Source organism: Cucurbita pepo, chromosome LG01 (genome assembly GCF_002806865.2).
Source record: "Cucurbita pepo subsp. pepo cultivar mu-cu-16 chromosome LG01, ASM280686v2, whole genome shotgun sequence".
Lineage (NCBI taxonomy): Eukaryota > Viridiplantae > Streptophyta > Magnoliopsida > Cucurbitales > Cucurbitaceae > Cucurbita > Cucurbita pepo.
Window position 1 is genome coordinate 4,464,536 of NC_036638.1, and position 13,281 is coordinate 4,477,816.

General features: G+C 33.9%; 3 protein-coding genes across 3 annotated transcripts; all 3 read left to right on the plus strand.

Annotated features, from left to right (window-relative positions):
* The first annotated feature begins 1,332 nt into the window (after positions 1-1,332).
* Positions 1,333-1,854, plus strand: LOC111804491 (classical arabinogalactan protein 4-like). The gene has a single exon (XM_023689321.1). It carries the CDS (start codon positions 1,333-1,335, stop codon positions 1,852-1,854), a length of 522 nt encoding a protein of 173 aa, XP_023545089.1.
* A 3,266-nt stretch (positions 1,855-5,120) lies between these two features.
* Positions 5,121-8,479, plus strand: LOC111780183 (protein DETOXIFICATION 27-like). The gene is made up of 8 exons (XM_023660515.1): positions 5,121-5,589; positions 5,674-6,215; positions 6,323-6,409; positions 6,845-6,901; positions 7,477-7,715; positions 7,805-7,923; positions 8,003-8,092; positions 8,185-8,479. The coding sequence occupies exons 1-8, from the start codon at positions 5,317-5,319 to the stop codon at positions 8,242-8,244; spliced, it is 1,467 nt and encodes a 488-aa protein (XP_023516283.1). The 5' UTR covers positions 5,121-5,316; the 3' UTR covers positions 8,245-8,479.
* Positions 8,480-9,435: 956 nt separating this feature from the next.
* Positions 9,436-11,477, plus strand: LOC111806094 (homeobox-leucine zipper protein ATHB-6-like). Its single transcript, XM_023691451.1, has 3 exons — positions 9,436-9,949; positions 10,187-10,563; positions 10,664-11,477. The coding sequence occupies exons 1-3, from the start codon at positions 9,895-9,897 to the stop codon at positions 11,207-11,209; spliced, it is 978 nt and encodes a 325-aa protein (XP_023547219.1). The 5' UTR covers positions 9,436-9,894; the 3' UTR covers positions 11,210-11,477.
* Positions 11,478-13,281: the final 1,804 nt, after the last annotated feature.

Below are 13,281 nucleotides of genomic sequence, written 5' to 3' on the forward strand. Positions count from 1 at the left end.
TATTATAAATATTATTATTTATATATTAAAATCACGAGACTATAATTGTAATATTAAGTTAAAAATACGTTTACAATTGTTTTTATGTCGAAGATAATATTATTATAATATTATAATATTAATTTTTAATTTCTTTTAGACATTAGGTTGGTATAAAAAATTATTTGGAATAACCATTTAAAAATAATAATAAAATGAATAAAAACTCTCATGGAGATCCTAATACCTATGCATTCTTTGTTGAGGATCTTTGTCATCGTCTCTACAAAAATAAATAAATTTGTTTTTGGAGAGTTCGATATTAGAATGGGGAAGGCTTTTCCATCCCGCTGCGATTATCTCTCATTACGCCATGTTTAAATCAAAAGGAAATAGCCCACCAAAACCCTAGTTATTATCCGATCTAACTTAGATGATAATATTTATACGATAAGTTTATGGAATTATGAAGTAATTTTAACCTCTGAAATTATAAAATAAAAAGTTTTTTAACTTTTCTAGTTGAAATTTATAATTTAATATAAAACTAAATAATTGGATTTGGAAAAAGAGAAACAAGCAGGAGTGGACCCAAGGAACATGGGTAGAAGAAATAAATGGGGGTGTGCCACGTGTCCACGTTACAAGAAAAAAACGATTCCCGTTCGGTGATCCATCCTGAACTTAGTAGCTGTAATTGGCTGGATATGGATATGAAAAATTGAAGATGAGAGGCGCATTTCGGTCAAATCACTAATCACTCCAAAGAGTCGTTGAGAAAATAAAAAAATGTCAAACAACTCACCGTACCCACCGGACAGACTGTGAAGCCAACCACATAATTTCTTATAATATTTCCACTTGGCATAGCCCTGTTATAATCTGACACGCGTCCTTCATTAGGGTATTCGTGTAGTTTTAATGCCCATGATTAGGAATCAAAATTATTATAATGTTTATTTAGATTTATTGCCGAAGTAAGGAGGTTAAAATTTATATTGCAAATAAAATATTGGTTATATAACTTTATTATAATTTATGTTTAAGTAAATAATGTGAAGGGCACAAAGAGGGGGTCTTTTAATTTAATGTTGAAATTGTGGGTGAAATTATTATTATGATTTATTTATTATAAGAGCAAATGATTAAAAAAAGGAATTTGGGAATCTGAAGCATTATTGGGGAAAGAGGAGGCAAGGCTGTCTTTGAAGCCTCGGCTGACCCATTTTTGTTCTTGTTCTTGTTCTTGTTGTATATATATATATATCTCTGCAATTGCTTTTCATTTCAACTCCCCACTCAAACTTTCTCTAATTTTCTCTCTTTATCTTTTGTTTGGTGGAGAAAATGAAGATGGGTATTCAATTTCTGATGCTTTTGGCTTGCTTGGCTACTTCTTCTATGGCTCAGGCTCCTGGCGCTGCTCCCGCTCAGCCGCCCACCACCCCGGCTGTTCCGCCCCCGTCTACTCCTCCTCCAGCTGCCTCCCCACCTCCCGCCACTCCTCCTCCAGCTGCCACCCCACCTCCCGCCACCCCTCCTCCTGCAACCCCACCACCAGCCACCCCACCTCCCGCCACCCCTCCTTCAGCAACCCCACCATCATCCCCACCGAGCCAACCACCAGCCACACCACCTACATCTCCAGCACCGACCTCCTCTCCAACTCCGCCACCAAAGGAGGGTCCAGCCTCGTCTCCATCTCCATCCACCGCGTCTCCACCATCACCACCAACGGAAGGAAACGTCCCCTCCGGCGCGCCTGGACCCAACGCTCCCCCACCCCCAGAAGATAATGGCGCAGTCTCCATTAGCCGGGTGGCAATGGTTGGCAGTGCTGTGAGCGGAGTTTTGTTGGCAATGGTGTTCGCTTAGAGACAGATTTGTTAAGGGAATCAGGATTGTGATAGCTGGAATGGTTCAGATCCATTTTGGTGTTTGTTTAATATTTCTGTAGCGCTTTTTTATTATTTGTAACATCTTTCCATTTGTGCATCTTTGTGCGTTGGAGTTTTATTATTATTGTTCCTTTTGGTCATTCATTATTTATAAATGTTTTGGACACAATTATTGTCGTGTACATCGGATTATGAATAAAAATTACATTTCCATTCTTTACCCTTTCTAATATGTTCCATCACTCCATCAAAATTATTGTCTTTCGTAGATAAACACAATTTTAAGTATAAACTCTAGTAGCTTTACTTTGGGCTTCTCCAAAAGTCTCGTACAAATGAGGATAGTATTCTTTAATTATAAATGCATGATCATTCCCTAAATTAACCGATGTGGGACTTTCATTATCCAACCGCCTTAAGGGTCTTACGTTTCGTTTTTACACAAAAGTTATACAACTTGTGTCTTGAATATGATGAATTTAGCTCGAGGCTTCGCAACTTGTTCTTGAAGGTAAATGAAGAACAAGAACATTACTTGTGTTGTTTGTAGAACTTTGGATGGGCATATGGGTTGGACTTGAATAGTTCTTGGGCTGAATCATTGGACCTTAGCCCTTTGAGCTTCGACTTTTTGGGTCATAGTTAGTCATTTGAATTGATATTCTCTAACTCGAGGGGTGGGCTTCACCTTTTCTACCTTGTTTGAAAACTGTTCAATTGCTTGGTTCGAACCGACATCGATCTCGATTCTTATCTATCACATTCTCGAGTTGTCTCTCAATCTGCCTCGTTTCGATATAATGTATTGGATGAGTAGACGAGTAGTAATATTTGCGACAAATTAAAAATTTCGAATTTAACGAAAGAACATAAATATGCATAAATGAGGTTTACAAGTTGGATGGTAAACGAATATTTGTTTTTCAAAAGAAAGTATAATTCCCACAAATATTAAAATAAACAATAAAATCTGAAGAGTGGTGACAAAAAGGAAAAGTCAATTATTTGAAAATCTGAGCATTTTTGCAAATAGGGAAAATGACTTTTTTTAAAAATAAAATAAAAAAATTATTGACCAAACATTATTTTCCACGTATCTTTGTTTTTAATGGGAAAACAAAATTGGTTTTGTGTTCCATATGTTAAATAATTTTGGAGACTTAAATTGAAATAATATTTATTTTAATATTTATTTGTTATTTGTTATTTGCTATAAATATTATTTCAATTATTTGACCCTTGCCAATCACGTCTATAGATAAATATTAGCTATTTATTTCATTTTTTTATAGGTATTTATAAGTATTTTATTTTAAATGGGAGAGAAATCTATTAGAATATTAGATGAAAAATCGATCAATTTAGACATAACCTTAAAGGACGTGGCGGTGCCTTAGACTCACTTAACACCTAGTTTGACAAACGACATTGATAAGGAATCACTACCAGGAGAGTAAAATTCGAATTATCTTATTGATCAAATATCTCAAAACAAGAATATTTGTCTGAGATTTGAACCACTCCACAAACAAAATTGATTATGTCGAGCTTAAATTATTCTACATGCAACCTATAGTACATAAAATTGCAAAAGAAACTCAGTCAGTGGCTAAAGGAAAGTACGAATACTTAGTTTACTACATTTACTAAGTCTATTTTACAAAGATAACATACCTGACTTTATATAACTTCAAATAAAAACTCATAAAAAGCTTATTTTATGGCCATAATTAGCTACTATGTAAATAAGTCTTAAAATACATTAAAAAAAAAAACGCAAATAACTCTAGATTATCATATCGTGAATTTGTAATCATCTAAGAATAAATGAAGCCTACTTGAAATATCTCGAAACTTTTATTACATAAATGAAGATTGATTATTGTTAATGTAATATTAATATTGCATGATTGAGATGATTTAGTTCATACGACGCAATGAGAAATCAAGAGGTCTACCCATTTGTCGGTTGGAATGGGTTTGCGGTCAAAGCCAATGAAATTTGGTACCAATTTTTAAATCGAGTCGCAATAAATACTTTATCAATTAAATTATGTTTTGATTGATTTTTAATTGATGAATACAGTTAACTGTTTATGTTTTGAAAAATATAAAATCACGAATAACACGAGTACAAATTTGAAGTTATGACCCCACTTTATTATTAAACTATGTTTTATTGTTATTTACAATTAATTTTATATTTTTCTATTTGAAATTTTAAATATTCTCTTAGCCCATTGCATTAAAAGAATATTAGTTAATCAATTATCATTTACATTTCAGTTTTTGAATGTAGGTCACATAATTTATTTAAATTTCAAATATTATTTTTTAGCGTAGAAATAAGAGATAAATGATGAATTCACATCCACATAAAATGTGTTAAATAAGAAAAAAAAAACTGTCAACATTATTTATTTTGTAATAAGCCATAGGAATTAAATTGTTAGTTTTTTAAACCACAGAAAAATAATAAATTCCATTATAATAAAAGACACTAAAATGATAATTTAACAAAAAATCATTGTTCATTGTTAACCTTTTTAAATGTAAATTTTAATTAAAAAATAGTTTAAAGATGCTATCTAAAGAAGGAAAGTATGTGGCCTCTAAAATTTTGTTAAATAAAGACCATATTTGTTTTTTTATGCAAAATCTGGAGAATAAAGCAAAGTATGAGGTACAAGAAAAAAAAAAAAAACTTCAATTATTTGTGGTCCTTCAAATTTAAAAATGGCATGTATTTAATCTTAATATTTGGAAAAAGTAGATAATAATAGACTAAATTATAAAATTATAAAATTATCATTCAACTTTCTACTTTATCTATAGTATCAATAATACTTTCAAACGTTTAAAGAAAATACTCTTGAAAAATACACTCGAGTTTTCAAAAGTTTTGTTAATATCTTAAACTATTTTAAAAAACTTAAAAAAAGAAGAAGACGGTTTCGGTTGTAGGTTGATGGTAAAATTTTTTTTTGTTATTTACTATTTCATCTAATATATTAATGATATTGTAAAAAACTTTAAAGGTTTAGAAATAATCTATGAAGGGATGAACGATTTTCGTCATTATATTGACGATAAATACTTTTTTTTATAAAGGTTAATGATGGTAACGATACTTTTAAAATTTTGTGAATATTTTTAAATAATATTAAAATAAAAAATATATTAATTTAATGGAGAAAGGAAGAGAAAGAGAAACAAAACTTGAGAACTAGAGGTTCCGATAATATTTGGGAGTGTATGGAACGCCGAAAATACACGCAGCCTCTTCAGCCGTCAGTGAGCCGTCACGGTTGCGGCGTCACCATTCACGGGCTCGCTAATCTAACATACCCACCGCCTCTTTCTGCTCTTTATTTATTCATCCATTCTCCTTCCCATTTCTCTCTCTCATTGTCCAAGGGATCAGCGGCTGCTTCGAAAAATGTCCACACATCCCGCAGCACAGGAACCCAACGTACCCCTTCTGCAGTCCAAGTCTCTAATTCAGGAAGAAGATGACGCGCCCCTTTCAACCAGGATTCGGGTCGAGTCCAGAAAGCTCTGGCACATCGTCGGTCCGGCAGTCTTCAGCCGTGTCGCCTCCTACTCCATGCTGGTCATAACCCAGGCCTTCGCTGGCCATTTGGGCGACCTCGAACTCGCTGCAATGTCCATCGCTAATAATGTCATCGTCGGATTTGATTTTGGTCTCTTGGTAATTTCGTCGAACACCTTCCCTGCATTCCAACATAACCCCTATGGAAAGTTCTTATTTAATTTTTTTAAAAAATTTTTTCAGTTGGGGATGGCTAGCGCTTTAGAGACGCTGTGTGGGCAAGCTTATGGGGCGAAGAAATTCCACATGTTGGGGATTTACATGCAGCGATCTTGGATAGTTCTGTTCATTTGTTGTATTTTTCTTTTGCCGATTTATCTATTCGCGACCCCTGCGTTGAAGCTTCTGGGTCAGCCGGCGGATTTGGCAGAGCTTGCAGGGAAAGTGGCGGTGCTGTTGGTGCCTCTGCACTTCAGCTTTGCGTTTCAGTTTCCATTACAGAGGTTCTTGCAGAGCCAGCTGAAGACGGCAGTGATTGCTTATGTTTCGTTGGTGGCGCTGTTGGTGCACATTTTGGTGAGCTGGTGGTTTGTTTCTGGGCTTAAGCTTGGGCTATTTGGAACCGCCATTACCATCAACATTTCGTGGTGGGTTTTGGTGTTTGGGCTTCTAATTTACACAGTCTCCGGCGGCTGTCCTCACACCTGGACTGGCTTCTCCATTGAAACTTTCTCTGGGCTTTGGGATTTCGTCAAGTTGTCTGCAGCATCTGGCCTCATGCTCTGGTTTTTACTCATTTTTTCTTCCTATTCATTCATTGATACCAATTAATGACATATTTTGATATTGAGTTTGGTCTGAGTTATGGAAATGAAATGTTCTTGTCATGCAGTTTGGAGAATTGGTACTACAGGATACTGATAGTGATGACTGGGAATCTGGATAATGCTAAAATTGCGGTGGATGCCCTTTCTGTGTGGTATGAAATCAATTCTCTTTTATTAAAAAAATTCCATGTTCTCTGTCGGAAAATATAATTTTTTTTTTTTAAAAACCTCCATTTTTGGTTGATTTTCATTTTCTATTGTTAATATTAAACTAATGGCTGGAGATGTAGTGTGGAGCATATCATTTTGGGATCATATTTTTGGGATTTTTATGTGTGGCCATTATCTTTTTAGTTCTTCGTTTATTTTTATTTTTCAATTATGCATTTACCTAATAAATAAATAATTGGTGTTTTATTTATTTACGTTTATAAGCATCATTTTTTTTTTTTTTTTTTNCAATATGTAAACCTAACATTTAAAAATAATAATAATAAATAAATAAGTTACGTTTTGAATTTGTTCAGTGTCTCTGTTCTGTCCATTTTTGTTTATTAATCTAATCATCGACTGTTGTGAATGAACAGCATGACAATCAACGGCTGGGAAATGATGATCCCCTTGGCCTTTTTCGCCGGTTCCGGGTAAGCCTTTTACTATTTTGCCCCTTCAACTTTTAACATTTTCCCTTAGTACCCACGGTTGGTTGGATTTGGTTTGGTTTGGTTTGGTTTGGTTTGGTTTGGTATTTTATTGGTAGAGGTTGTGTGATGGCACGTGCCAAAAGTGCATCCTTCCAAACCCACATGCTTTTCATGTTCATAATTTTCTTTGGGACCAAACCAAATTCTTCGGCCCATTTAATCTTTCTTGTTTTATTTATTAATTTTGTTATTTTAAACCAAAAAGTTAGGTGCTTTTTTAATTGTAATAAAAATTGAGTGAGCAGCTTTTTTCTTACAAAAATTGTAAATATAATAATTTATTTGAATATTAGACTGCAACGATCAGTAATCAATGTGTTTGTCGTTATGTTGATTTTTCCTTTTCAGTAGGGAGGAATTTTAGCAGTGTATTATTTTTTTTTCTGCCTTCATTTCTTTGAAAAGATTCCTTTATTAAATTATTAAATTGTGTAATGTTGCGTTTAACTAATCATTTGATTGAGTTATGTTCAAGTTTTTAACGCGTTTGGTTGATGAATATTTGATGAGTATAGAGTGAGAGTAGCAAATGAGCTGGGAGCTGGAAATGGGAAAGGAGCGAAATTTGCAACGAAGGTGGCGGTGGGGACGTCGATGGTAATTGGGGTGTTTTTCTGGATAATCATAATGACATTCGACACTCAAATCTCGTTGATATTCAGTTCTAGTGAAGTAGTGCTGAAGGAAGTGAAGAAACTGTCAATCCTGTTGGCCTTCACCATCTTACTCAACAGCGTTCAGCCTGTTCTTTCTGGTATGCTTTCATCATTCGTATTCCTAGTGAATCAAAGTGTGTCATAAATTTATTGGAATTTGTTTGTGTTGGATGGATGATTTTGATAGGCGTGGCAGTTGGGTCGGGGTGGCAATCATATGTTGCGTATGTGAATTTAGGCTGCTATTACTTAATTGGACTGCCTCTGGGGCTGTTGATGGGTTGGGGCTTCAAACAAGGAGTCATGGTATTCTCTCTTTTTTCTTCCTCTTCTTTTTTCTTCTTCTTTGTGTTTGTAACTTATTAGAAGAATGAAACTTGATCAGGGGATTTGGGGAGGAATGATATTCGGTGGAACTGCCATTCAAACGTTAATATTGTGCATTATGACCATTCGATGCGATTGGGATAAAGAGGTACCCCTAGTTGCATTGCATTGTTAATAGTAATAATAATAATGTGTGTTTGATATTATAGTTTATGAAATTATGGTTAATACAATTTTCAGGCAGAGAAAGCAAGGTTGCAGATTAGGGAGTGGGGAGAAGAAACTGGAGGTCATCACTGACTTATATTATATTATATTTTGTCTCTAAATCCTCTATTTGTTTTTCTCAAATGGAAATCATCATCTCATTATGTAATCTGATGAACAATTGTCCAATAACCAAATATCATTTTATTTCTCGAAATGTTTCCTCTTGTCCATCAAACCAATAGCTAAGATGGCCAAGTCCCATGGAAAAAGCCCAGCCCATTACAGCTTTTTGGATATATAAAGCTCTTATGTGTAGTTCAAACTATATTATTTCTTTTTCTAAATGCACTCAAATTATAGTCGACCACGTTTCACGCACTAAATTTATTGCTAGTAGATATAACACGTTTATTAGGGAGAGATTTTTACACCCTATTAGAAAATGATTCGTTCCTTTCTCTAACCGATGAGATGAAGCAGAATACCTTATTTTCTTAAAAATATATATATATATATATTGTTTCTATTAATAATAAAAGAAAAAAAATGTAAAAAAAAAAAAAAACATTTTAAATTTTCTTGTACTCCCGGAGAAAATTACTTTAATTCAATAAATTACTATTAAATTGAACTCTAGGGTGAATGAGATTTTTTTTTATAAATAAACTAAAATAAGTTATAGAATTGTTCAATATCAACATCTACGTGTCCATACATTAATAGCTACAAATATCATGTCAATTTATGAATTGTATCACGACACACAAATTCATTTATGGTCGAAACTAATTAATGGTGAGATATTACATAAATACAATTAACTAAAAAAGGAAAAATACAAATATCCAACTTAATATAAGACCAAATATTAATTACATAATTTATGTGAACATAGAACTATATATCTATAATACATATATTTCAACATAGAAATAGGAATTCCCACCTTATGTAAAATTAAAGTGAGAAATATTTTAAAGTATAAATTTTATAAAAAGAGTTAAAAATAGAAAAGGGATATTATTGATGAAAAAGAAAAGAAACAAAAATGTGAAGGCTATAACGAAGCGGAGCCGAGCCGAGCCGTTCAGATTTAGTTTTGTATTATTATTGATGAATAATAAGAAAAGAAAATAAAAAAGCAGTAGAGAAGGAATATGCATTTGCATTTGCATTTGGATGGCAATTTAGAGTTCATTTCATTTGGGAATTGGGGAAAGCCAACTCCAGCATGACCTAACCCCAGTCAGATTGTAACCCAAGCTTGATTTATTTAAAGAGAGAGAAAATGTGAAGGCTGCCTGGGTTGTGAAAGCTGCTTCCCTAACCTCCTTCCCATTTCCTTCTCTTTCCCTCTCCTCCTCTGGTTCTACGTTACTTTCTAGATCACCCTTTTTCTTTAATCCAATAATCTTTGCTTTTGTTGCTTGATTCGAGTGCTCTTCATCTGGGTTCTTGTTGTTTTGGAGTGGGAATCTTAAATGGGTTCTGATGGAGGAGAAATGTTGATGAATGGTGATGATTCAGGGAAGGAGAACTGTTTGTACTGTAATTATGAACAGCATTGTACAACTCCTTCTTCTTTTTCTTTCACCGCTTTGATCCACACACTTTAACAAACAAAGAACAACAACAAATCATAATCTGGAACAAAAATCAACCCATCTCATCATCATCTCATCTTCTAAGTTTTCTGTTACTCTACTGTGTGTGTGTTTAATTTTGTGGCGATTCCCAATCATGAAGAGGCCTGCAGATTCCATGGGTGCGCTCATGTCCATTTCCCCAACTACAGGTTCTACTTTGCTGCTCTGCTTCTTTTTCTAAAAGCAAAATTATAACCATTATCTGAATTCCCCCTTCCTTTTCTTCTTCTACTTGTAATTTTTACACATACCCATGTGCCTTTCCTTTTCTCTGTCTCCTCCAACTTTGTTCTTTGTTAATAATCAATCAATCGGTCTCTTTTCCTTTCTGGGTTTTGACGGATTCGATCAATTTTTTACTGATTGTCTTCCAACTTTGTGTACAGATCAAGAACAGAGTCCGAGAAACAACGGTGTGAATGGCACGGAATTCCAGTCGATGCTGGATGGATTTGGTGAAGAAGGTTACGTTGAAGAATTGGGACATGTTTCTGAGAAGAAGAGACGGCTGAGTGTGGAGCAAGTTAAGGCTCTAGAGAAGAATTTCGAAGTTGAAAACAAGCTCGAACCAGAGAGGAAAGTGAAGCTGGCTCGAGAACTTGGGTTACAGTCCCGACAAGTGGCTGTTTGGTTCCAAAATCGTCGAGCCAGATGGAAAACCAAGCAATTGGAAAGAGATTATGGCGTTCTCAAAACCAATTACCAGAATCTCAAACTCACTTATGAAACTCTCCAACACGACAATCAAGCTCTCCTTAAAGAGGTACGATAATTACAATTTAAGAATACAAAACCCATCCTCTGTTTTTTTTTTTTTTTTTTCCAGGATCAGAAATGTGATGACTGTAAATTGGAATTTGCAGATTCAGGAACTGAAAAAGAAGCTTCAAGAAGATAACTCAGAGAGCAATCTTTCGGTGGAGGAAGAGATGACGGTGCCGGCCGATTCTGAGAATGCTCTGATTGAACAAATTAAGCCGGAAATTACCGATCAGTTCTCTGTTCCACTAGCAACGGAGACCCAAGACTTCAATTACGAGAGCCTCCACAGCAATGGCGGAGAAGGGGAAGAAGTCTCATTGTTCCCCGATTTCAAAGATGGGTCATCCGATAGCGATTCAAGCGCAATTTTGAACGAAGATTACGGTCCAACGGTGGCCATTTCTTCACCGGTGGTTCTGCAACACAACCACCAACACTTCATGACAGGGGCAGCATCTCCGTCTCCTTCCCCCGACGTGAAACTGAACTGCGCAACGACGGCGCTGAATTACTTGCAATATCAAAAAGGGTATCAACAACAAACACAGATGTTTCCGAAAATGGAGGAGCATAATTTCTTCAGTGGAGAGGAGACTTGTAACTTCTTTTCCGACGAGCAAGCTCCGACTCTGCACTGGTGGAGCTAATTCCATGGCGGCATAAAACGAAATTTAAGAGAGAAAATAAAGATGCGAAGTAAATTTCAAAATTTGAAAATCGATTGGATGAAGAAGATGACGATCGCGGATGGAGAAATTCAGGTGGGGATTCTCAATTAAAAAATAATTTGGGCTAATTTTTACTTTTTCATCCAGTTCGTGAGGGAAAATGATGATGAGATGGTAATTGAAATCTACGTTGTAAACAAAAAATAAAATTATCCGACAGCTTATCATAACAATATTTAGCTAACTATATAAATGTCTGTGAATTTTAATAATTATAAACAATATAAAATTTTATAGATGTAATTAATTTATTATTAAAATTCTATTTCTAAATTTGTAAATAAAAAAAGGGCAGGAATCATTTATGATATTTAAAATACAAGAGAACCAATTACCAAGTAAAATGTCTATTAATATAATATGGAAAACAAATAAAAAAAAGAATAAAACTTATTAAGAAAAATGCTTTTAAATATATAATAAGATAACGGACATAAAAAAATATGAAAGTGATATGACTATGAAGCAAAGACTTTAATTTTTAATATAATTTTAATTCGTTTTCATGTTAAATTAAACATAAAAGAATACTCGATCAATATTTTGTTGAATCAATATAATATCAAATTTTGGAGTATAATATTTTAGGAAGTTTATCCAAGACTCTTGTCTAACCTATTAAATGTTCTACGAAAAAAAATACTCTTCCTCTCCCATTTTCAGCTCTTTTGCAAGTTGTGACTCTACAAGTGAAAATAGACGTTTTCTAATTGTGGGTGCGGTTAGAAAGTCTCCAAAGACTCATTAATCGAGGGTGGAAACTCTTTTATGATATTTATGTTACGAGGTCTACTAGAGAGATTTGAACTAAAACCTACTAGAGAATTTGAGAACAGAGTATAACGGTATGATGAGAATTATGGATTGGAAGTGATACTAGAGTCGAAATTGAGAGTATATGAGATATGGGTCTATGATAACGACGAAAGGGAGTAGGAGACCTAAAGTAGCTTGAACTGGAAGAACAAAGCATAAGAGCGAAATTGAGGTAGGAACAAAGAACTCATGGGTTTTAGTGGTATGACCGTAAGTTGATCTTAGGTGGACTGGGAAAAAAAGAAAGCTTTATGTTAAAGTGAAGGCAACACAAGCTGGCGTTGTTTTTATTCCTTCCCTTTCTCTTTACATACACACAAGCAAAGCCACTTTTTTGTCCTTTCTTTCTTTTCTTTTTCTTTTTATATTTATATTTACATATAAAACCAACCATTAATCTTAATCAAATTACATGCTACACCCACTAAAATAGGATCACATTCACTCAATCCTACTCGATTCAATTTAATAAATTTATCAAATATTTTTAGAATTTAAAATTTAAANTTCTACTCAATTCAATTTAATCAAATTTATCAAATATTTTTAGAATTTAAAATTTAAATGATACTAACAATAGCATATAAAAAAAAAAATTAAAAAATAATTAAGAGAGGGGAGGGGGGAATGCACATGGGCGCTTCGTGTCTGATATTCTGCGGTTGCAGCTTACTGATTCTGCGTACGTATTCTNATAATTAAGAGAGAGGGGGGAATGCACATGGGCGCTTCGTGTCTCATATTCTGCGGTTGCAGCTTACTGATTCTGCGTACGTATTCTCTGACCTCCATTATGTACACGTGTACGGTGGATGGGACCACTCTGCCTGCCTCTTCAAAACANTTTTTTTTTTTTTTTTTTTTTTTTTTTTTTTTTTTTTTTTTTTTTTTTTTTTTTATGGGTTTAGTTGGTTTCCATTTAATCATTAATCATTATTAAATGTTGTAACCAATCATTAACCATGATTAAATTACCATTTAATTGGGTACAGAAAAAATTAAATTAAGTTGAAGGTTAAGGAATATGAATGTGGTATTTATAATTTTAAAAAAAAAAAAAAATTAGAGAGAATTAAAAATTGGNAATAAATTAAGTTGAAGGTTAAGGAATATGAATGTGGTATTTATAATTTAAAAAAAAAAATTTTTAGAGAGAATTAAAAATTGGTGTGAAC

What these genes read in the sequence shown, in the direction of transcription:
- LOC111804491 (XM_023689321.1), top strand. Translation starts at nt 1,333, where the DNA reads ATGGGTATTCAATTTCTGATGCTTTTGGCTTGCTTGGCTACTTCTTCT.
- LOC111780183 (XM_023660515.1), top strand. Translation starts at nt 5,317, where the DNA reads ATGTCCACACATCCCGCAGCACAGGAACCCAACGTACCCCTTCTGCAG. An exon ending in GCCTTTTTCGCCGGTTCCGG is followed by an intron (nt 6,902 to 7,476) that starts GTAAGCCTTTTA and finishes TGATGAGTATAG; the next exon opens with AGTGAGAGTAGCAAATGAGC. An exon ending in GATGCGATTGGGATAAAGAG is followed by an intron (nt 8,093 to 8,184) that starts GTACCCCTAGTT and finishes TACAATTTTCAG; the next exon opens with GCAGAGAAAGCAAGGTTGCA.
- LOC111806094 (XM_023691451.1), top strand. Translation starts at nt 9,895, where the DNA reads ATGAAGAGGCCTGCAGATTCCATGGGTGCGCTCATGTCCATTTCCCCA. An exon ending in GTCCATTTCCCCAACTACAG is followed by an intron (nt 9,950 to 10,186) that starts GTTCTACTTTGC and finishes CTTTGTGTACAG; the next exon opens with ATCAAGAACAGAGTCCGAGA. An exon ending in ATCAAGCTCTCCTTAAAGAG is followed by an intron (nt 10,564 to 10,663) that starts GTACGATAATTA and finishes TGGAATTTGCAG; the next exon opens with ATTCAGGAACTGAAAAAGAA.